This window comes from Chlamydotis macqueenii, chromosome 18, assembly GCF_036417535.1.
Source record: "Chlamydotis macqueenii isolate bChlMac1 chromosome 18, bChlMac1.mat, whole genome shotgun sequence".
Classification (NCBI taxonomy): domain Eukaryota; kingdom Metazoa; phylum Chordata; class Aves; order Otidiformes; family Otididae; genus Chlamydotis; species Chlamydotis macqueenii.
The window spans coordinates 8,984,192-9,008,706 of record NC_141573.1 but is presented as its reverse complement, the minus strand read 5'-3'; the positions used below and the strand labels follow the sequence as shown (position 1 = coordinate 9,008,706).

The 24,515-nt window shown below is 53.5% G+C and overlaps 1 protein-coding gene across 1 annotated transcript; it reads right to left on the bottom strand.

Moving 5' to 3' along the window:
* Positions 1–22,992: 22,992 nt before the first annotated feature.
* On the bottom strand, positions 22,993–23,409 carry PIRT (phosphoinositide interacting regulator of transient receptor potential channels). Its single transcript, XM_010130230.2, has one exon. The coding sequence runs from the start codon at positions 23,389–23,391 to the stop codon at positions 22,993–22,995; it is 399 nt and encodes a 132-aa protein (XP_010128532.1). The 5' UTR covers positions 23,392–23,409.
* Positions 23,410–24,515: the final 1,106 nt, after the last annotated feature.

Here is a 24,515-nt window from a genome sequence, read left to right as displayed (position 1 = left end):
CCATGGGAGGTGACAGCGGGGTGGAGGGCTGGCCTGCTCTTCCCGTGCCCCTGAAGGGAGGTTCCTGCTACGTGGCTGAGCATCAGGTAGGACAGACACGGGCAGCAGTGCCACCAAGGCAGCTTTGGGATCAGCCATAACATTTCAGGAGAACAAATAAGAGCTGCTTGAGGCTGGAAAGAGGTGAGCAGTCTGGGGCAGAGGAGCTGATGGCATCCCACCCCTTCTTCTGGGGTTACAACCAGGGCATGGTGCCTTATCTGGGCTGCCCACTGCCTGGCTTCTCCCTGTGATACTGTTGCTGCACTCCCCCACCCTGTGCCTCAGTTTCCCCACCAATACCTGGGGTGCAATGACACTGACCCCTGCATGAAGCGTTGGGAGATCACCTGGGGAAAAGTGCTTGAGACACCGCGCTGGAATGGGAACTCTGTTTCATAAGAAATGATTACCTGATAATGACGCGCCCATGCCTCATTATTTAATAATAAACCTTATTATTAGCCTGTCTGGGGAATTAATGCTAGTCTCTTGGCAGAGGCTGCTGGGAGGTGGGAATGGGGCCCCCTTGACTGCACCCCGGGGGTGCTCCTCGGAGGTAGGGCTGGAGGAACCCACTTTTGGCTGCTGCTGCTGGAGCCCTGAGGATATTTGGGCAAGGCAACAGGAACAGTGGCATCACTGGGATGAGATGGGATGTATTCTGCTAAGTCGGAGGTCACGGGGTCTGGCAGGACCATGGCGAGGGGACCGAGGCTGGGGGGTTTATCAGCAGAGGCAGCCGGTGCCAGAGACCTGGAGGGCTGGGGTGGGGGTCCGGGGGGGTCATCCCACTCCTCAGAGGTGAGGAAGGCGTTTGCCACAGGGTGGCACTGCTTGGCCAGGGATGGCTGTCAGGGCTGGCACAGGGGAATGCCATGCTGGGCCCCCAGCCCCTGCCTTTGGTGGGTGAGGGTCAGGCAGTTGGAGATTCCCTTAGAAATCCTGTGCTGAGCATCCTCTGGTGCTGCTGGGAGTCGCACACTCCTGTGTCCGCGGGCACGAGCCAGGGTCTGTTTGCACCCGCACCCACTGTGTCAGCCTGCAGTCACATCTGCTGCTCGGGGCCAGCTGGTCACCCACCATCCCCACGTCCTCACCAGAGCCACCTCAGCTCCAGGCTGTGTTTGGCACTCTTGAAGGCATGGGTGTCTCTTGTTTTAGGTCAGGGTCTGCCTGCCTCTGGGAGAGATGTTCCCAGCCCCTTCCTGTGCAGATGAAAAAGCTGCTATCATCCTATTTTCTTGTTATTAAAGCTGATGTCCGGAGCCAGACCTTGAGCTGTCTCCTGCTGATGGTCCCTGGGGAAGAGTTTTGGATCTCCAGCAAACCAGACCCCCCAGATGCTGTACAGCTTGTCTTCCCACCAGGCATGTGTCCATTAGGGGATATCGGGGCCATTTCCAGCTCAGTCCTGAGTAACTCATTGTGTTCGTTTATCATGGTGACCTAACACCCCAAGGAGCTCCCCCTCTGCCCTTCCCATCACTGGAGGGGCTGGGGTCTTCCATCCCCTGTCCCTCAGGAGGCCCTGGTGATGCTGGAGCCACATCCCCCTGGATGCAGGTAGGAGCTTAGCAGCCAGGCTCTGGTCACCAGCAGCCCAAGGCGGTAACCTGCAGAGTGCATGGGCCGGGCGACCGGTGGAACCCATTAGGGCAATTATTTCCTAATGTGCATGTGGAGGGGAAGCTAATGGCTCTCTCCCGCCGATAAAGAAGGCCAGCGTTTGTGCACACAAAATTAAGGATCAGCTAATGGCATCGGCATAGCTAAAGGGCCACAGACAAGTCCTCCAGGTAGCTCTGGAGGAGGGGACATGTCCCTGGTGGACAGGGACTTTGTAGGACCCAGTGATGAGGACAAAGGGCTCTCAGGGACGGGGCAAGGTGCCAGGAGCCCCGGTGCTGCTTAGGGACTGCTCTGCAAGCATGTGGCAAGAAATGAAGCCGCGTCTGGGCTGGGGATGGGTGCTTGTGTGTAGAAGCAGAGTGTGGCCCTGAGAGCACGTGTGTGTGTGTGCATATTTCCATGGGTGTCCATGCGTCCTTACACCCAGCAAGCAGCTGGCTGTGCACATGGGGAGATGCGTGTGACTGTTGGTGCACGTGTTTACGTGCGTGTTCTCATGCCCACCTATTTTATTTCAAGCAGCTGCCAGTGCAGGTGTGTGCCTCAGCAGGTCCTATCCAAAGAGATGCTTCAGCTGAAGTGAGCAACCAGGCATCTTCCATCCCACCAGTATGGTCTTGGGATTGTGGCACCAGTTGTGCCCATAGAGGGAGCTGGAGAACTGATCTCCTGCTGGCCAGCATGTGTTGCTGGGCATTGCCACTGCTCAGCCAGGCAGACTGGCTAGGGGACCTTCCCTGGCTGCCAGTTGGCTGGAAAAGGGGTTGAAATGTCTCTGCCAGCTCTGTGACTGTGTAAACATGGCTAACTGGAGCAAGCTTGTGTCACCTGCCACAGATTTTGGGAGGCTGATGAGTGAGTACTCAGGCATGGCAGCTGTCTGCCCATGCAGAGCCTTCTGAGGATGCTTCTGAAGATGGTTCTCTCACAAGAAGGAGGGGATATAGATCCTTCCAATCAACACGTCCTCTGCCCTCCTGAAAGAGAGGTCTCCCGCACTCCTGTAGCCTCCATCGGAACACCAGTCCACACCATGAGCACAAGAGTTTAATACTCCCTTTTTAGGAGAGGGCACCAGAACCACCCCAGGTTTGAGACATTTCTCCCAGTTACTCAGAGATGAGTATTCACTGGGTGGAGCACTGGTCTGAGCTAGAAGAATAGTTGGGTGGTGAGTGCATGGCGATGAATAGATGGATGGACAGATGGAGTGTCAGGTCAGTATGAGAACAAGTATCAGATGGAGGTGTGCTTGTGTGAGGATCAGAGGCTGTGGGGACGAATGTATAGATGGGCGGACTTCCACAGCTTTCCATGTGGGATGGACAGTAGATGAGGTGGGCCTGGGGGTGATACACGGGACTCTGCAAGGTGACCTAAGCCTTGCCATGATGCTGTGGCCCTCACGACCCCCCTCTTTGGTTATGTGTCGCCTTGAGCTGTGCATACACCCGAGTTGTGTTTCCAGCCCTTCCCAGCTGGTGTGGGATAGAAATACGGACAGGAGTGGGTGAAAGTCCCAGGAAACCCTGGCCAGCGTTGCAAAGGGACAGAGCCAGAGCAGCCAAGAGGCTGGCAGGCATTCCTGGTGCAGCATTTAACACGTTCTCCTGCACAATGTCCAACCATTAGCTTTGCCATTCCTGAGTCATCTTCCACCGCTGCCTCCACCCATCATCCACGGCATTGTTTGATTCTGCAGGTGGAGATATCTTGCTGGTGATCAGCACATCATGCTAATGATCTGCAGCACCTGGAGTGCCAGCTGATGTGGCCCCAAGTGTCCTCTGTCATCTCCTTCCCATCCTCTGCCTAGAAGACCTAGGGTGGGATGGCTTCAGGCCATGCTACGCTCTAGCTATGCTTGTTATCTCGCTGGTACCTCTTCCCCTCCCTGTGCAAGCTGATCTCCGATGGTCTGTCAGCCCTCCATCAGCCTCCAGCGTGGGCAGGAGCCCTGGCAGATCCCAGCATGTGCACGTTCCCCGGCTGGAGAGCGCACACTGCCTTTCCCACACGGACAGCTCAGCATCTTCGCATGATGGAAGCAGGGCTATGAACCCTGGGTAATGGCTGCGTAATGCATCATTAGCAGGAAAAGGTGGCATTTTTATGGCACGGAGATGGGAGAAGTGGGAATTGCACAGGCCCAGGAGTGCTTACCGGCCAGACACGTCAGCAGGCTCCATTAGGAACCAACTTCTGAAAGCCCCAGCTCCATCAGCTGAGATCTCATCATGAATAATTGAGAAGGAGCCTCCTCCAAGCTCCCTCCCCTCCCCTGCACCCAGCCAGGGCTCCTGGAAAGCCACAGTCAGTTGGAGGCTGCAGTGGGACTGGCCCAGTTTCTCCAATGTGGCCAGTGTGGGACATGGGCAAGAGGTGACCCAGACCCAGCTGGCTGTCCCTATGACTGGGTATCTTCAGCCAAGATCCTTTTGGCTCCATCTCCAGCACATGGCAGACACCTTTTTACGTTGTCCACCTGTGCCAGCATAAGGGGCATGGCCATGGTCTGGGCTCTTCTTCCTGGGCTTTGCAGAAGAGTGGGGTTTTCCGAGCCTGCAAAGGGCTGGAAGTTTGGCAGTGCAGGAGGTGCTTGGCCAGTGTTCTCGCCGTGAGATGAGTGCCCATGGTGGAGGCAACTCACTGGGATGAGATGCCCAAGCCCTCAGCCGTGGGGTTTTACACTTCCCTATGTCAATCTTGCAGATCCTTTTTGTCAAAAACTCAGCAGCCTGCCACAAAACCCTCCCAGAATATCATCAAAGGTCTCTGCTTTCTTTCCAGTGACTGCTGGCAAAGACCTGCAAATGTTATTGTCTAGGAAGAGCTTCTTTTCAACAGGTTTGGCTTTCAATGATGTCCCATTTTGCCACAGCACAGGTCCAGCGCCGGGCACCCAGCTCTGTGTGCACAGACAGGTCCTGGCACACCCGGGCAGGAGCCCTCACATCTCCTCTCTGTGGCAGAGCTGAAGATGAGCGGTGTTCGTAACCCACCACGGGGTGCCTGAATGCGGGAACGTCAGAGGTTTAACGAGAAGCTGCATGCTCGAGAAACATGTCTGTGTGATAAAAAAAAAAAACAACGTATGGTTACTTCATTTAACTATCAGATGTGGAGCATCCTAGAAAACCCATCCTGCCAGGTCAGACGCCTCGGGGGTCGGAGCTGCCAGGCACTGACACAATCCAGGATTGCAGGAGGCTGGTGTGATATCAGGGATGTCCCTGAGGAGAGCCAACTGTTGCGCCCGCTAGAGCAAGATCTCATCCCTGGCCACTCCTGAACCCTGTCCTGGTGGAGGGGTTTGGTCCCAAGATTTTCATTCCATATGAACTGGTTATATCGAGAGAGGGTGGAGAGCAGCCACAAAGCGCTGCTGAGCCTCGGTAATGGCAGTCACTAGTTAGCTTGGTGGCCGCTCAGGGAAAGCAGTAGCCCACTCAGGGATGGCAGAGCCACCCAGCCGTCGCTGGTGCTTTGACAGTTGGTTTCTCCCCAGCTAGGCTCTGGGGCAGCAGCCAGCCCCGAGGACGCACAGGGATGCTGGTGCTGCTCGAAGCCCCTGTGTCGCCAGGAGCTGCCCATCAGCTCCGCACCCAGCGGACGCAGCGGAGCCCCCGGGCCAGCGCCTCTGGCTGCTGGTGACACCAGCACTTTCTCTCACCCCTCTCACTAACTACTGCAGGGCTCACAGTTGCCTTTCAAGTGAGCAGCAATTAGCTTCTGGCTCCTGCTCCCAGGCTGATTTGTTTGGAGCCCCGCCAGGGCTAGGGCAGGCATTAACGGAGCCCAGTTCGTTAATGGAGGTTGGGCAGAGTGGAGGGGCTGGGCTGTGGGATGGTAGGGAGAGACCCCAGGGGACTGCCCATCCCTCTGCTTCCCACAACTGGTGCGGGACTGGTGATGTTCCTGCTGCTCGAATGGGCATGGCTTTGGTGGAAGAGCAGGAGGATGGGGCAGGCATCAGGATGCAGCAGTGATAACGGCTACTAAACTGCAGTAGCACTGGGTGGGGACAGAAAAATGAGCCTGCAAGTAGCAAAGCAGTGCCTGGCCCTGGAGAGTGTAAGGAAATGGTCTGAGGGTGAAGTCAGTGCTGGCCAAGTGTGCAGAGGGTGGAGAAGCTGCTCAGCCTGCCGCATCCCACCCCATCCATCAGCCCCAGGCACCTCCAGGGTTGGGCAGCTGCAGCGGTTAGGGCTGGTAAGGGTTAACTCCCAGTTCAGAGCCCACTCTCTCCAGCTCACCAGCTTGGGACCAGCTGGAAACAGGGCTGCCATGGCTGCGGCAGGGACTGCCTGCAGGACCAGGCATCCAGACCATGAGCTCCGGGAGGGTGGGTGCGGCTGCGCAGGGAGAGGCAGGGATTGCTGCAGGAGGGTTTGCGCAGGCTGTGAGAATCAATTCCTCCAGGATGTACAAACCCTGCTCATTGTTCCCCATTTGGTGCTGTGTGGGTCCAAACATGCAGGAGGAGTTTGTGGGCTCTGGCCTGGGTCCCCTGTCAGGTCAAAGAGCACCGGTCCCTTTTCAAACCCTACCTCTTCCCCCCGAGCAAGGCTGGCTCTGCCTGTGGGTGAAGTGTGAAAATGGCCCTGCAAGCAGCGAGGTCAGTTCAGAGTTTTCCCAGACCCTTTATTTGATAAAATTCCTGGCTGCAGGCTGGCTCCTTCCTTGGTCAGCCATGGATGGCTATCTGGCTTCACGCTGGCGGGTTGCCCTGGAGAAGGTGGCTCCTGCCCGGGAAGGGGGCAGTCATCTGCAGAGATGGTGCAGTGGCTTACGTCAGAGTTAGGCCAGTGACCTCCTGACAACGGCAGTTTGCTAAAATTCCCTGCTTCTAGAGTCATCGGAATTTGCAAAAATCTCTGAGATCCCCTTAGTATGATTTTATCTTTGAAGGAAAATGGATTAATTAAAGAGCTCTGGGAGGCCCACTGCCGCACTGACTGCAAATGCCGGAGAGCCACAGTGCCTGTGTTCTTTAAAAACCCTTTTTTAACAAAAGCTTACTTGCACGTGAGATCTCTCCATACTGCCAGAGAAGGGTTAACTATGATGTTTGCCACTGATATTCTGACTCTATGATTTATCTCACACGTGCCACCACATTTTCCAGCTCTCATTCTTCTCTCGTGTAAGAGCTACTCTTCAGCAGAGCTGCCCCAACCAGAGGTTCTCGCTTTACCTCACCACCTACTGTCAGTAAACAAGCAGCTTTGAAAAGGAGGGCAGCAACTTTAACAAAAAAGTCCCAGAAAAGTGACACCAAAACACTTCCCCCAGAACACTGCAAAGTACCCCGGCAAGGGCTCTGCTCCACTTTGCATCCACAGAAGACGGCCTCGTACCCTGCTCGATGTGCTTGATGGCATCCCTTACCATGATGACTTTCTGACTGATCTTCTGGGGAACTAGGAGGTGGTCCCTGTTCTGTCTGGGACAGAATTAAGCCCCAAATAGGCCAAAGTTTCAAATGTAAGCTCTTTAAATGCTTTGAAGCTGTGGGACCTGCACAGCACATCCACGGAGTTGAGCAGGGAACATTCTTTACCAGAGTGGGAAGACAGGATGGTTGTACAGCTGTGGGGGCAGCAGTTGCCTTCTCATGGTAGAGGCTTAGATGCCAGCCCTGCCAGCAGTCTCATGCTCTGGGAACTAGAGACAGAGAAGAGCTGCTAGATTCCCCCTCAACCAGTAGTTCCCACAATGAACTTGCCCGCAAACCCCACTGCCGTTGCTGTTGCCCTAAAACGCGCTAAAATTAAATCCAGCAAGGCAGTAAAGGCCTGATATCACCCATAAGGTGTTACTTGGTCCATGCTGTTGTCTAGACAGCAGTGATGGCTGACATCCCCAGCTCAGCCCTCCCTTTGGAGACCCAAGTGTTTTGTTCTCTGGGTGTTCCTCTGGGACCTCTTTAACTCTGCATGAAATGGCTGATGGAGCTGGACTGGATGCAAGCAGCCTGCATACACCAGGCCCAAATCACCTCTCCATCACTGTAGAAAAGTCTGTGGACGTCTTTCTGAAATGGTGGGGGAGATCTCTTCTACATCAGGTCAATGCATCTCCATATTGAGCCCGTTTAGCAGAGTGTGTCTTGACTAACAAAGAAGTCCATAAGTGCCAGCACTGTCCTGTCAGCTGTGCTCCAGAGAGAAGGACCACGGGAAACATCAGACTTCATCTCAGAGACAGGTTCTCCAGGATGGGAAATCACAAATAAATAAATTTTGGTAAAGTTGTAAACAAGTGAAAAGAGGCATCTATAATGGAAAGTGCTGAAAGACCTATGTGATATGTGCTTCCATCCTACACAAGTGTCTTTATGGTCAGCTGAACTCAGCATCAGGAACACAGGAGGATGGAGATATGGGTCTTTTGGTCTCCTCTCCTCCCACCTAAGATTTGTATTGTGAGTCAGCTGGGAATTATGTTTCCATGTTGAGCCACCGCCGGTTTAACAGCTGAAGCACTAAATCCTTTCCTGGCTTTTATAACTGTCCACTGCTCTAGCAGTTCTTTAAACCAAGATCTTCTGAGTATTTTATTAAGTGCCACTTAGAAAGTGCCTTGGACCTTGATGAGATCAGGTAGAATGTACCTAAGACCTCTGTCCATCCAGCAGCTGGGTTTTGCTTAGGAAATCCTCTGTCCTGTCTGATTTTGTTGTCTCCCTCTTCCACTGAGTGAATCAGTGTACAGAGGAGGTCCCCAGGCTGAGGAGTCAGCTGGACCTCTGGCAGTCTCTCCAGCTGTGAGCCCTGTTGAACCAGTTCTTCAATCCATGAGGTGATGTTTGCAGAACTGGCCCAGCCTGTCAGCCGGATCCTGCCGATCTGCACCAGGCCCACAGTCAGGACAGCTTGCGGTGGCTCCGCTGCTACCAGGTTGCTCGTGCTGGGCCCTCTGAGACACGGCAGCGGGTAGGAGTGAGTGTGATGTGCTCAGAGAGGATGTGAAAAGGGTATCCACTGTTCAAGGGGTGCCCTGAGTACGTGTGCCCAGAGTGGTTACAGCGTGCCCGGCAGACCAGCGCAGCCAGCTCTATCTGTATTTTCAGTGATGGGTTTGCAAGAGTGGCACAACAGAGTCCTTGTCTGGTGCTACTCCTCTTCAGCTGCTTCCTCCTTACGTTCACACTCTGCTCATTTTCTGTTTCCCTATAAATAGACAGTGAAAAGAGATGCAAGTGCTGTAACAGACCCTGATGATATCTAAGAAATTCAAGATGTCTCCAATAAAGAGATGTAAAATCTAAACACTGGGACTCGGGGAACCATTGACAACCAGTAAGGCTGCTAATATTTGGTCACAAAATGAGGATTTTTTTTCCCCTTGAAGTTCTAGACATATGAGCAAACACTTGACAGCCTCGAGGCTGATGTTCCCCCGTTGCCTCCCCTGGTGCAGAATGGGGGACAGTGTGGCTGTGGTGCTGTACAGGGGAAGAGATGTCAGGGAGCCCAGACGCCCGAGAGCGCGTGGTGAAAGAGGCCTCCTGACGCACACTTCCACAGCATTCTGGGGTTAAAGTATCAGGGCAGGAAAACCTGGAGGGTGCTGTTTTTTTGGTGACAAGCCATTCAGGTCAGGTGAGATGTCTTAGGGAGTGCAGACTGGTTAGGGAGTGTGGATTGGTCAGGGAGTGGAAGAAGGCTGCTGTTTCCCAGTGCCCTGTCTGCACAGGCACCGTGTTGTAGCCACTGGGCTATGCTGTGCCCGTGGCTGTATAAAACACCCCCAGCAGCCCGGAAAAAAACAGACCGTGTACAAAATCACAAAAACTCAACTGTGAAAGACAAGCGAGGCTGCGGCCAACTCTTCCAGTGCTACATGGAACTGAGCCTCCAAGGGGCACAGACTCACAGATACTTCACTTGTGCTTACCCTGTCAGTGGTGAGGCTGGCTCTGGCAGCGATGGACTCTGCTCCAGCCAGTGTGGCTTGGGGACAGCAGAAGAAGGGAGGACCTATGTCCCTGGGATATTGGAGACCGTCAGAGCTGACGCTCTGGAGATGCGGGGTGTGCAGGCTCGTGGGTGCCCACCACAGGAGAAGGTCGGGTGGGGAGGTGAGAGGAATGCCACAGTGCCCTGCCACGGGCACACACCACGAGTGGAATGTCTTCCCTCTGGTCACTGGGCCTGGCTAACTTCCTGGCCGTGAGCACCACCCTGCACTCCTCATCATCCCAAAGTTTTCCCCCAGCCACGTGCTGGCGATGTGCACTGGCTCATCCAATGTCAGATACTGGCAGAGACTTTGCCCTCCAACAAGCATCATTCAGGAGCAGCCTGGCCCGCTGGCCTGGGAGGCAGGAGGGACAACTGGTGACGGGGACCTTGCGCCCATTTCTGCCTGGGTTCCCTGGGTGATGCCACCAGCTCCCTGGGTGTTGGCCCTCAGCAACGCACCCAGGCATGCACCCAGCCAGGGATAGACATTGAATGGTGACAAAGCCCTCAGCCAAGCTTTACAGACTGGATTGAACAGGCTTAGCACTAGCAATTAAAAATCCCCGAGCAAATAAAGGAGGGTGTTGGTTACTGCTGCGCTTCCTCATATACTGCTGCAGTATCCAACTAATGCTCGTTACAGGCTCTTATCTGGAGGAGCATCAAGGAAACTCTTGAAGGAGTTAGTCCCAAGGGTACATGGGTGGAAAAGCACCCTGAGACCTGGTGGTGGATGGTAACACTGAACTCCTGGTCCAGGCATCGTGGTAAGCGTTGGGCTGTAAAACGCCATAACTCACGCTGCAGCTTCCATGCTCCTGGGAGAGTCGGGAAAACCTCCTAGCTGCCTCTTGCAGTCACTGCCAACAAGATAAGAAATAAAGAAAAATCAGTAAATAATTTAAAAAATGTTTCTTACTGGTTGTGAGAGGCTTTATTAAAAAACTATGCAAGGAAATCTCTCTTGAGTGACTCGTACATGGGGATCATGTCATCTGGCTATCTTCCTTCATTATGCACTGGGGGGCATATGCCTGGGGGCACTGGCCTGGCTGAGATGCCAAAACTGGAGAGAGGTGAGCCTGGTCTCAGCTCTGATGCTCACTGACATCTCGTCCATCTCTGCCTTTGCTTTATCTCACGTACTGCTATAAAACCATTAGCTCCTGCTATAAAACCATTAGCTCCTGCTATAAAACCATTAGGTCCTCAGGGCAAGGGTTGGCTCTTGGTACCGGAGTGCACACCCAGGTCCTGGCTGGAGCATCCTCCTCCTGTCATCATCCTTTTGTCATGTACCATACACCTCAGAGCACTGTGGGGCTGCTCGTTGATTAACTCAGGTTAATTGGCTCCACCAGCCTTGCCAGCACGCTGACAAGGAGGAATATCCCATTGGGATGCTGGGAAGGAGGCAGGACGCTGTCCGGGCAGTGGTGTTCTCCTGACACATGGACATTTCCACCTCCATCAGGGTTTGCAATGGTGTGGTTGCTCATAGGTGAGGCCAAAGCCAAGACTTTCGTAGCAGCTCTGGGCTGACCTGGATGTTTCCACGTCACCCCCAGCCCCTCCATGCAATGCAGGGACTGATGCTCAGCATATGGACCCCTCCTGCTCATGTGCTGTAGGACCAGGTTGCAGAACCCAGCCAAGGTCCACACTGCCTGATCTTTCTGCTCATTGCCAAATAAACCAGGCACGTTCTAGACCAGCCTGAGATTAAGAAAGCATAATCTCAAAGCCGACGTTCAAACACGGTACTTTGCACCTAGTTTCCGTGTATTCAGCATTTGTCACCGGGCTGTGTACAGGTCATGGTACCTGTGCCTCTATGACACAACTTTCACTTGGTTTTTCACTGCTCCTCATTACCTTGCTGGAAACACATTCCCCACTGACAAAACCTTCCCGACCTGAGCAGCCCCTCAGGACACACTGGTGTGATGGGGGTACATCAACCAGCAGCCGAGTTTGCTCACTCCTACGCCGTTTGCACAGAGGTTTCAGTGCTGAGCGGCAGCCTGGATCTGGATCATTTTTATTGACTTCCTCTGTTTGCCCAGGTTGTATTGCTGGGAGACCACTCACACTCCCTGCGCCTCTGCTGCCCAAAGCTCTCACGAGAGAGCAGTGGCTCTTCAGGACCCACAACTCACAGCGTCGTCCGATGAGAAGAACTGAGGAAATAAACCCCAGATACTTGCCATCTCCAATTTCCACCCAAATCCCCCTCCCCAGATTTGTTCATACAGGCTATCTCATCAAACCCAAGTTCCTGTCCATCATTAATCCGTTCCAGAGCATTTTAAAATTGAATATTAGTCCTGAAGAGTGGCTATCACCAACAGGAAGGTGTGGCTGCCCTGCCAAGACCTCTGTGCTCCCCAACGCTAGCAAAACATCCCTGTGTGTGCTGAGCTGGAGGTACCTTTCCCCTGAGGGTCCAACTGGCTGGGCGATGCTGTGGGGACCAGCAGGCTCTTCCCTTTGGTCATTTTTTTATGTTCTTCAGCCACTGGATGATGCTTTGGAGCTTCCCAGCATGTGATGTTGCTCCTCCAAGTGCAAGTTTCCATTTTGACTTTGCTGGAGCCGTGGGTTAGTTAAAACCTAGCTCGCTGAAGGGGACCTCGATGTTGAATGTGTACCAGAAGATCCAGAAGACGAGGCTGAAGGCGAGCAGCAGAGCTCCCAAGTAAACAAAGAAGTCCCAGGAGCTGAGCGGAGCAAAAATTCCCAGGAGAAGGATGATCAGCCCGACCACATCGCACAGCAGAGCCAGGAGGAGTATCAGAGCACAGCGGCCGATGAGCCTGGAGAAGGTCATGGTAGAGCCCCTCCAGCAGAGACCCTCAGCAGCCTCTCGCTGGCTGCCTCTGCTCTCGGGCTGCCAGGAGGAAGTACAAATGTCACAACACACCTTGCAGAACAATCGGGAGGCAGCACACGATACTGCTTTAACCGTTTCATGGCCCTGCCATCACCCTGCCTCTGCCTGTCCTGCAGCGGATCCCAGGGGTGTGTTTCTCCGTATGGCCTGGGGAGACCTCTGGGGAAGGGACGCCCCTCCGGGATACTCTGCGATGGGTCCAGGTGCAGGTGCATCACACTCAGCCTGCCTGAAAGCTGCAAGTCTGGTCCCGACCCAGTCCGCAGACAGGCTACGTCCCTTCGATTTGAGAGCTGGCTCTTGTGTCGCTTTTGGGCAGCACCTGCCATGCAAGGATCCCAGCAAAGTCTGCAGGACACCAGCTGTGAGGTCCTGGTGACAATCTGGAAGCATCGCAGTGTTCCCCGCTCTTTGTAGGTAAACTGAGGCACAGAAATTTGCCCAGAGCATCAAAAAATACATCTCCCTTGCATCACCTCCAAAAAACAGGTCTTGCTGGAAAGCAACAAATCAGACAACCTGTGCCATCACCCATCCCAAAAACGGGAACCAAGCAAGTCAGTGATGAATCACTGAATAAGGCAGAATTTCCCAGAGCTCCTAGCTTGTCTCTGAGCAACCAAGTATGGCTTCGAGGGATCCAGGGCTGCTGCTTTCTGCTCCCGGGCTGCTGCGTGACATCTTTCCTCTCCTGCCTCTCTGGTCTGTGCATGCTTGGCAAACAGGGATTCTGGGGTGGGTGGACGGTCCAAGGAACCCTTAGCTCTGGGAAAGACATCCTGGTGCCTGCCTGCCTCCTTTCTCGGTCATCCAGAGGATGCCAGAGCTTGAGACAGGATCCTTGGGCAGGAGGATGGCGTCAGGGACTGAAGTAGCACCTCGCTGCAGGTACCGCTGGAGGTGACCTTAGCTCCAGGGGATGCCAGGGGTGGCACTAGGAGTGTCCTCCCCCATCTCCTTGCCCAACTCAGGGCACCCAGGGCCTGGCTGCCACCCGGGCAGCCCTACCACTGCTCTGCCGTGGGTGGGATGATGACTGGAGGGAATGGGGCACTTTACCTACCTTGTCTGAGTGTTTCCTCTGCTGCCCAGGGAGCTCAGGAGATAAAAGTCACCGTGCTCCTGCCGAACATCTATGGTGTGCATCTCATGAACAGCAAGCACATGGCAGAGGAGTCTCCATGGTCCTGTCTCCTAACCTTGTCCAGCCTGCTGCTCACAAACATGCGGCAGACAGCGCGGTGCAAACCAGCTATTCCAGTGTGTGCTGTTCCCTCCCAGTCACAAGGGTCTGCCTGTTCCAGGAGATTAATTTTTTTTCCCCCCTGTGTCTGAACAATTAAGGCTTTAAAATACACCAATAAATAACCAATAAATAATCTCTTCTTTGTGCATTATCACCCTCTGGGGCCTGGGGGAGAATCTGCTCTTTGCCAGCCTGGGATCATCCCTGGCTTAATTCTCAGAGGGCTGGAGGGAAGTGCTGGGGCACAGCTTCTTCCAGGATCCAAGCACCCAGTTTGCAGGAAACATGCTCTGAAATCTACCTTCACGGGTGCTCAGCCAGGTTCTGCTTGCCTGTAAGCCAGTGGTCCTCCCTCACCCCCACCCTGCCGCGGGTGGCATGGGCTCAGATGGTGCCCAGCGCCTGGCTCGCTGGTGGGCAGCCCGTGGGGTGGGTACCTTTTCCCCTTGTCTTCTTTCCATGGACTGCGGTGAGGTGGATGTCCCTGTCCTGGCTTTGGCTGGGATGGAGCTCATTTTCTTCTCAGTAGCTGTTGTATTTTGGATTTAGTATGTAAATAATGTTGATAATACATTGGTGTTCTTAGTTGTTTCTAAAGACACCAAGGATTTTCCCAGCTGCCCAGGTTACACTAATGCACAGGTGCAAGAAGCTGGAAGGGGGTGCAAGAAACTGTCCAAAGGAAGTATTCCATACCACAGACGTCACGCTCAGAGTATAAGGGGAGCTGGTCGGTGACCAGCTCTCTTGCTCTTTCTCTTGCTGCTCAGGATTGTTCCAGGATCACTTTTGGCTTCATTCTGTGATTGCTCCTTGGGACAAGCTGTATTGTTCATCGCATTGTAGGGTGGCAAGAAATTGTGAATCATTCATTTTGTCTATTTTATTATCTCTGTATTTTATTTTTATTATCATCTTCCTTTGCTATTTTAGTAAACTGTCTTCATCTCAACCCATGAGTTTTTCTTTCTTACCAAGTCTCTCCCCATCCCACTGGGGAGAGTGACTGAGCGGCTGCATGGTACTCGATTACTGACTGGAGTTAAACCATGACTGTGCCACAGCTGTATCCAGTTCCCATTTCCTTTATTTTTTCCTGAGTACTTATCTTTTGTTCACTAAATTTCAGGGAGTTCTTCCAGGTGATCAGACTCACAGTTTTTATTGTAGTGAGGGAGCTCCAGAAGATGCCTCGAGACTTTTCTGTCCTTTCTAGCTTGTTCTCTGATCCCAACAGACATTAGCCACATGGGGCAGAGTAGACATCACCCCAGGAATCTCCCTCAGACCAGTAACAATAGCTCGAAGGAAGATGGGTCTGACGCAAGGAGCTCAGATCAACCCAAGCCTGTCCAGCCCCACACTGCAAAAGGCTGGTGCCACCTTGATCTCACCAGACCAGATGAAGAAGTCTTCTCCTGGGCTGCATCCCATGCCTAAGGCAGCCCGGGAATGAAAAAGAGAGCAAGGAAACTTGTGGAGGTTGTCGCAATGCAGAAACTGGGAATCGCTGACTGGGAATAGCTGTGGGAACTCCTGACTCTCTGGAGGAGACACTTTGTGGTGGGATGGCCCATCCCATATGACTTGTGTCCCTCCAGGGGAGCTCTGGGGCCTGGGTGGTATTCACCCCTGCAGACAAGGCTTCCTTCAGGCTTCCTTCCACTGCAGCCTCTGGCTTTCATGAGCCAGATGTAGCAAGGTGAGTGCCCATGCCCTGTATCACCTTTTGGGGGGGTATCAGCAGCCCAGCTTGGATCAGCTCGGAAGGAGGCAGGGGTTTCATCCAGGTGCATTTCAGTGATGCTGAGCCCTGCCAAGCAGTTCGTGAGGGCAGTGATTTACTCACGATAGCACAAAAGGAAACTTGACACGCTAAATAAAGTCACTCCCTGGGTTGGAAAGGAACCCAAAGGTTTCCAGAAGTTCATTCACCTCCAATTAATGGCTCAGAAAAATGCAAACAGCCACATTTTGCTCAAAAAATGCTTTTAAAAGAGCAGAAACACTGCCCACCCCTCCTGCCTTTTTCTAGCCCAGTTCTGCTGTAGCTGGAAAGACGCTGTTAGTGGAAAACGTTTGCTCCTGGAGCTGGCCCAGAACAGGTTTGCAGAAATATGCGGCAAGAGTGAACCAGTTCTTCACGAGGAACAATGAAAGTCGCTTCCCTGGGGTACATATTAGTCGGGAGCAGCAAGAATTTGAGCAGGCGGATGGAAGTGGTCTGACAAAATCCTTGGCTAGAGGGAGTCAGTCAATATTTATTTTACTGCAGCATGTGGAGACAAACCCGAGAAGGAGCCTTCAAAAAGTTTGTCCTGTAGTGAAAGCTGGGTACCTCCTTGGAGCATGGGTTGAGTTTTTATGAAATATCTGCCTGAGGATGGGCAGCGTGGTGCTGCTTGACCCAGCAGCCCAGGGACGGTTCATGCACCGTGATCTCCAACCATAGCTTCAAGGAAACCAGACCCGGTGCAGGGTTGGAGCATTTTGGGATTAGGTCTCAGCTGTGGGACTCACAGCTACAGGAGCGAAGCTGCTCTCCAAATGCACTTCTCCTGAGTCCGAGTGTAGGAAGAGCTTCCTTGACTGAATGAAAGCTCAGAGCAATTTATAGTGAACTCTCAGGACATCTCCCTGGGGAGGAATGGTAACAACAGCATGCCCCCCTCCCTGCCCCTGACAGACACTGATTGATTGTTCCTCTTCGTACATCTGGGAAAGAAGCCCACACATCACGGCTAGGGAAGTAAAACGCTGAATTAGGAAAGGCTCCAGTGCTCCTTCCTTGCTGAGCTGGTGATGCTTCTGGCTGGTGATGCCAATCCTCTGGAAAGCATCCCACCGAGAACAACAAAGCATCCCAGCTCGTGGTGGGTTAGCACATGCCCCCCTCTGCTGAAAGAACCTCCCACACTTCGCAGGACCCTTCCCATCCCCGACCAGGGGGAGCTCAGCCCACCCAGGCCATGGTGCAGGGGGGATCCAGCACCCCCTGCCCAGCTTTGTGCCGTGTACATCGTGGAGCTCTGGCTGGCGCGTGGGTACATGGCTGTTGAAAGCTTTTCTGCAAGATCTGCGAATCTACCAGGATCTGACCTGCATGGTAGCATTCACCAGCACTGGCAAGCAAAAGCCATTGCAACAGAGTTAGCAGGCGAGAGCTGGCTTAGACTTGCACCCGCGGTGCGAGCAGCCGAAGGGCTCGCAGCAGCAGTGCCCTGGGGACAGCTCATCCGCCCGCTCCTCCACTGACCGGATGCGACCTGCCGTACAGCGCTGCTCGCCTTGCGCAGCGGCTCCCTCCCCGGCACGAGCGACCAGCAAACCAACGTGTTGGGCTGAGGTCGGTACAGCCGAGGAGTATACTGGCAGTGCTGGTTATACTGGCCTGTGATTTCCAGCCACCCCTTCCCTACACTGGGGTTCAGAGGGCTGGGTGAAGGCTGCATTTGGGAGTGGAAGGCAAGCAGAGCTGGAAGGAGGGTTGCTGGCTTATCCCGACTTTAGGCACTGTGCAAAACTCAGTGTAACCCATGGGCACACCAGTCCAACGTCAGACCCCAAGGGGTCTCCACGATTCAGCTGTGGAGGGACGGGAAGTACCGAGACTCATCAGGGCCGGCAGAAGGCATCTCCTTCCACAGACCCTCTCCAGTGCTCTGCTCCATCCCTCCAGGGACCAAGCATCACCAGGAGAGCCGCACCAGGGCACCACTGCCTTGGTTTTGGAGAGATTGAGCCTTACTGGCTTGTGTGCACTTGCTGCAGAGTTACCTGGTGCTGTGTTACACGTGCACTCAGCTTCAGGGCTGCGTGATTCACCTGGAAAGGGGTTCTCCTCGCAAGCAGAGCACTGACACAGGTACCCCAGTAAGTATTTAGGTCCCCCCTCCCTAGGTGAGTGCAGGTTCCAATCAGGGCTGCTGAGCCATGGCCAGGCTGCAAATGATGCCACATCCCCTTGCAAAAGCCGGTGAGTTCAAGAGGGAAGTGATGGAGATGAATTTCTCCACCCGCCTTCAAGGAGCCCTGCAGCTGCAGAGTGGCCATCATTGGACCAGAGTGGAGATGAACAAGCCAGAGATGGATTTTGGATTTGAAACTAGATAGTTTAAACTTTGAGGCTCACAAGCCTCCAAGGAAGCTCCCAATTAAATGAATACCTCGCTGGGGGAAGTACTCGCTGGCCAGGCTGGGGGTCCTGCTGGTCCTTCTGCAGGGGTTAACTGACACCCTACATTGACATACAACACCCAGAGCGCAGTTGCCTGGCCGTCCTTGCCAGAGCGGTTTCAGACTGTGGCCCACCCCAACCCACAGCTGGAGACCCGAGCCCCCACAGCCCTGGCCCCCCCAGCCTCTTCTCCTGCACTCCCAGGGTGCTCCAGCATGGAAAGGGATGGAAAGTTTTGCAGCCCCTAACAGGGCCTGAGCAGGTCTCAAAATGAAGAAAACTGAGGTGGGGGGGACATTTTCAGCAGCTTCTCACTGGTGTCCTGGGAGCCCCCCTACCCTGGTAGCTCAGGGGTTTGTGGCAGGGCTGGGGGTTCACCGCTGGGTTAAAACCAGACTGCACCTGCCAGCTCGGGAGCAGGCTGGGATTTGTGGTATTTCCTTCCAAGGGATGCTGACACGGGAGGGTGGGATGGAGACGGGCGTCTCTGAAGTCTCTGAACCTTCAGCATTCGCGGTGGGCTGGGTGCTGCAAACCCCATGATGCAGGGAACAGGAGTTTTCCCATTCCCAGTGCAGTTGCGTGCAGAGGAGCAGAGATTTAAATACCCCGGATCAGAGCATTGGAAGTAAACAGCTTCCTTTTTGGTGCTGAGTTCTGTTGCAACTTGATATTCTGGTTGACTGGAAATAAAAAAAAAAAAAAAAAGGAAGAAAAAACACAGCTACTTTTGTTGCTGCAACACCCAGCTCTGGCTGGGGGAACTCCCAGCCCTCGCTGGAAATGCACACACGTGCTGGGGCGGCTCGGAGCGTTTCCTCGCCTGGAAGCACCTGGGTCACAGCAGGTGAGAAATATCCAGATTTCCCACCTCTGCCATGGTTGGGGTGAAAGCCCCGCTTCAGCATCCCCCCTCTCATCCCCCAGCGAGGCGAAGGGGCAAGGCTGCGGTGTGTTTGCTCACCTCTGTCTCTGCGGCTTTCCCGCGCCCTTTTCAGCACCGTGCAAGTCTGAGCTGGCTCAATAGTTCCCATGTTCCCAACACCTACTGCAAAAATAGGAAGGATCGGGGTTTTTTTTGTAGGGTTTCAAACTCGCTTTGGAATTATCCTGCTCTTTAAGGATGCGGAAGAGCTGCTGGTGGCTTTGAGCGAGGGATGGGCAGTTGCAGTTCATCCCAGCAGGATGTTGTCTGCGCCTTAGGGTGCAAGGAAGCATCCCCAGGGTGCACGCTGAGCTGGTGGCCCGGCCAATATCCAGGCACAAGCATGAAGCTGACATCCCAGCAGGAACTGGGGTACCAGCCCCCGCGGCTCCCTGAGCCCTCTCGTCTGTGTTTCCAGGAAGGAGTGGTGGGAGCGCTCGGAGGAATACGTACGTGTACTTACGGACACAGGTGGCTACCCGCTTCCTTCCACAGCTGCATCATTTATACCCCAGAGGAGGAAGAGGAGGAGGAGGGTTAGTGTTGGTGCGATTCCCAGCAACAGCTGCAGAAATCTGCAGATTATACTGGGGATGAATTCAGCTAACACAAAGTGAGGTAAAACACAATTTAACATCCTCGGAGAGAGGCACGCGACACAAGTGTGCGGTATCTTTGGGCAGGTTTAATTTTTGTTAAAGCCCAGGAATGAAGAAGCCGCTGCAGGGCGTCCGGCGGCACAGAGCCTGCTGGGCGGGTTTGCTGGAGGGCTGACCTTTGAGAGGCAGGAGGAACGTTTCCTCTTGGAACGGCTCTGCGGAGATAATGAATTTTGTAATGGATTTCCTGTTCTTTTTATAGAACAAGAGAGGCTGGCAGACCACATCTGAGATTGCTCTAATGAGAGCTGGACATAATCACGTTTGCGGGATAACCTGATATTTTCTTAAAACGTGGTTTTCTTTAGTCTGATCCGAAGCGTTACACTGGGATTCAAATGGGCTTCGGTGGGAGCAGAGAGGAATAATGAGGGGCAGTTGTGGGTTCATGGGAATGAGCCAAAGACACGAAGTGCCCTGTGATCAGATCAAAGGTCCCTGCAGCCCAGTGCTTTCTCCAGCAGTGGCAGGAGGAGACTGCACATGAGCTCCTAACAAACCCCTTGTGAACAGCCTCCAGGACATTCTGCATCTCTGTTACCCTAGGTTGCTCCAGCTCTGCCTCTCACTTCAGGATAATGATGTATTTACCAGTGCTACAAGCTCCTTGCATTGCATGCAGAAATGCAAAATCCACCCAATGTCTGGGCAGTAATCAGGTGTTTGTATCCTGTGCAACACAGTGGAGAGTTCCCGCTCTGTTGCTGGACTTCCATCTGCATGTTGAACTTCAAGCTGTCAATGTAGCTTTCCCTTCAGTTAATGTTTCTCTCCCTTTACCTCACTGTCCTCCTATAGATCTGGGAAACGTGCTAGGATCCACCTGATAAATCCCCCCTCCTCTTCTCAGCAAGCCCTGCTGATCCCTGGCAGGGTCCGTCCTTTTGTCAGGCACTTTCCCATGCCACCCATGTGCTCCTCACACCTCAACAGAGGTGTCCACTGAGCATGTCAGCAGACCTGACACCCTCACCCAGGGCACATGGCCACCACCAATCTGCAGCACCAGCCCCACTCTTCCTCCTCCCGATGTCCTGATGGTGGCCCTGGACGCCGCACCATCATCCATCCCAAGCACCCTATCGCACAGCATCCCCTCTACCAGCAGACACAAAACAACAGACATGAGACCAGAGCAGTGATGTGAAAGTCCCTTGGGAAATTTTTGCTTTAATTACATCTAATATTCTTGTTATAAATGACCAATCTGAAATCCCATTAGATTCTTGCCGTCAGTGACTTCTTATCCTATTAACATTTCATTCACTGTCTCCTTATCCTCGGTCATGAGACATGGAGAGCAAGACCTCTGGGACCTCTGCTCCCTCTCTCCAGGCCATTTGGTATTTCTAGTCCTCCTGTCACATCCTTTTGGACAGCAAGCCTGGGCTGAGCAGCCTCTTGCCACAGCAGGGCTGTTTGCAGCAGGGACAATTTCCAGGTGCCTTCTCCAGACTGAGCAGCTTTAGGATGCCTGGAACCAGCCGAGACCTGGTGATGCTCTTCACATTACTCCGTGATTTCCCCCTCATCAGTTCTGATGTTTATCTGCTCTTCTGACTGCAGCTGCCCCCGAGCAGGAGTTTCAGGTGAGCATCCTCTGCCCGTTGCAGCTAAATCAATAGAGACTGCTGCCTAGTGCCAAGTCAGGACAGCAACAACAAGCAAAGCCTTGCACAGCGTGATGAATGGCTCAGGAACAAAGGCAGGTTTCCTGGGTCCAGTGCCAGATCATACGCCTCATACACCCCATTCACTAACCTGGCACTGGCCTGGAACACGCATGTCTGCACCACCCAGGAAGCAAAACTCAGGGCCGGGTTGAGCCTGGGGCAAAGGAACGTACTCTGGGGCGAAGGGACGTGTGTCGCTCAAATACTCCAATAATCCAGCTGTGCCAGCTGCCAGGCTGGGAACTGCCTCCTCAAGCTCTCCTAACACTGGTGGGGGGATCTCCAGGCACATGGGACTGGTCAGCCTTGGTCACATACTGGTGGAGCCTGGCAGCAGTGCCAAGGTGAACCCGAGCTCCCCGGTGAATCGTGTTAGCCAAATGGTGGTAGCACAAATGCTTCCACTTGAAGGCTTTGGGCCATATTTGCAGGCAAAAATGCTAATGTGGCTGCAATTTCAGATATAAGGGAGTTCAGCCAGAGATGACCAAGAGGAGGTTAAATATTTCCCCACATGGAATCAACTCTTGGCCCCAAGCGCTGCTCCCACAGCTGGTGGGATGGGTGTCAGGGCCTTTGAGCCAGCTGGAGTGCCGCTGGGCTGGGGAAGGGCTGTCGTGGGATCCAGTCTGGATCAGCACTTCTGAAAACCAGACTCTTATCTGTGCCTGAACCCAAAAAGTAGGAGCTGGGCATCTATTTACATCAACCCAGATCTTGCTGTCCAGACTGAGGCCAGCTCTTCAGACTGAGAACTTGTGTTGCAAATTTGTCTTTTAAAGTAAACACAAAATTAAAGTAAAAATCATGCCAAAAGGATCTGTGCCTTCCTTGGTGAATTGCCTCAGGGGACACAGTTATCAAAGGCAGAAACACAGCGTGGTGGAGATAACAAACCTGTCTCGCTTGCCTGTGGTCCAGTTCTGGCCGGAGGAATAGGCTGATGGTTCAGCTTCACGGGTGTCTCTGGCAGACATCAGTGCAAGTGCAGAGATGCTGCAAAACAACTTTGCCGCTGCAGGCCTGGAGGAACAGCTGTTCTTAAACATCCTCTGCCTGAGGGAGTAAAAAATTGCTGCTTGTGATGCTGCTCCTTGCCTTGGTTCTTCAGAGCAATAAATCAAGCTTGTGAATGTGCTGAGGAAGGGATGAGCTCCAGTTTGCAGTCATGTCTCAGCCAGCCATCATAACAGCTCAATGACGGGAACGTCCTGACCATGGGCATCACGTCTGGTCATGTGTTGCCTGTTCTGGTGGCCTCCTCTGATACAAAGTGACCTGGAACTACATTGTCCTGCTTCTTCTCCCCGCTGACTCTGGATGGACCATCTCTGGCCTCCTAGTTTCTACAGTGAAGCTGCAGTTTGCAGTCAGCGATGATCACACCTGGCTTTACTCACGCTCTGTAGCCAGTTGGCTCCTCTCTGCTGCCGTATCTTGTAGAAGCTACTGGGTGGAACCAGGCTAGATAGGAGCTTTGCTTTTCCCAGCATGTGATGCTGAACTGCTCACTGGGCAGGAGGGAGATGCAGAGAGCTCAGGCCTGCCTTGCAGGGCTCAGCTGCAAAATCCTGCGCTTTTTTTTTTCTGGGATTACTAGGATGAAACACGAAGTTAATTTTCACACTGGAAACAGGTACAGTGCACTTTACCTGTAGGGGAGAGACTTACTGGGATGAAATCCTGCAGGACAGTACAAGAACATGTTTCTGTTTATGGTTAACCAACACAGGTGGGTAGAGGGGAGGGGAGCCTTCTGGGGAGGTCCTGAGCTGCCCTCAGCGGTTAAAGAAGAAGGATTTGAGGCTCTGCAGAAACTGTGACTTCTGTCTCTGCTTCTGCTTCTTCCGGATGATGGGGATCCAGACCAGGCCACAAACAAGGAGCATCAGTCCCAAGGACAGGAAAGCTGGGCCACACATTTTGTAAACATTTTTGTTCTTGATTTGGATGCAAGACAGGCTGGTGATGACAATCCCGAAGAGGAAGACAGCTGCTCCGACAGACATGACAATGACGGGCTTGTGGTATATGTCCCACTTGCTTCTGGATGTGCTGGTCCAGACGGACTCGCTCCGGGAGCTGATGCAGAGGGTGCTGGCTGTGTTACTGGTCAGCAGCTCCTTGGACTGAGGAGACTTCTCGCTCCCATCAGGGCTTTTGGGGGGAATTTCCATGGTGACAGGATCTGAGGAGGAGACCTGAGATTGCCAAAAGAGAAAGAGCAGAGCAGGGCTAGTGGTGGAGGATGGATTGGGTGCTTTCCATTTGGCCATTAAACAGAAACAAGTCACATGAAGGTGGAGAAGGCTTTGTGGGTCACTGCAGGGAGAGAAGAGCATTGCAACTATGAGAGCAATCAAATGTAGGAATAGGCAACAGGGTCCTGCAGGTAGGCTGAACTGGGGATGCCTGCAGAGTCCCACTGCCCACCCATGGACAGCGGGACTCCTCCAGTCCCTGTCCCTGTTCCTGTCCCTGAGATCTTCTAGCTCACCAGCTTCCAGGTCCTACAGGGATTCAGTGGTGGGATGACTCAGTGTCCACTGGGACCCCCTACCGTGAGCCTCCCAGGGCTCCTGGCAGCTTTCAGGGGAGTATCAGGGTGCTGCAAGCAGGGCTGGTGATGCTGCCTGTAGGGAAGAGCTCTGTATCCCCGGACCCGCTTTCCCTTCCAGTTCTCAAATTTCACCTCAGCACCTTGTGGCATGATCACATCTCCTTCTTGCTGGTGGGGAAACTGAGGCACGGGTGTGCCACGTCAGGACCGCAGGAGAGCAGAAAGCACCCTCCCATGGGCCGCGTGCTTCCTTTGGGCCCCTGGAGCTGGGTGTTCGTCATGGCCACACCAGCCTGGATGTGTCAGCCTTGTAGTAGCTGCAGCACAGGAGCTTCGCATTTCCTATCTAAAGGAATGGGAGATGGCAAAATGCTCATCACACGGGAAATATTTCTCCAGCCGTCAGCTGGGGCAGGATGCTGCGGGAGGGTCTTGGGCTCGGTAGCAGGAGCACACCGAAACGCTCTGCCTTGTGACAGCTGGGTCAGCAGTGTGGCTTTTTGAGGCATTATTTTTTTCACCAACTCAAGGAGGAAATACATTTTCCCAGAAACAAAGTGCCTTTAGCACAGAGAAACCATTATAGTAAATGGGAAGGGCTGAGCATTATGTTAACCACTATTTCCTCAGGGCTCTGCTGAAGAGACAAGGGCAGGAGGCTGGACCAGGGAGTGCTCCTGATGCACGCTCTGCCTTGCTGCTGGGAAGCCCAGCAGAGATGAAACCATGTGAGTATGAGGG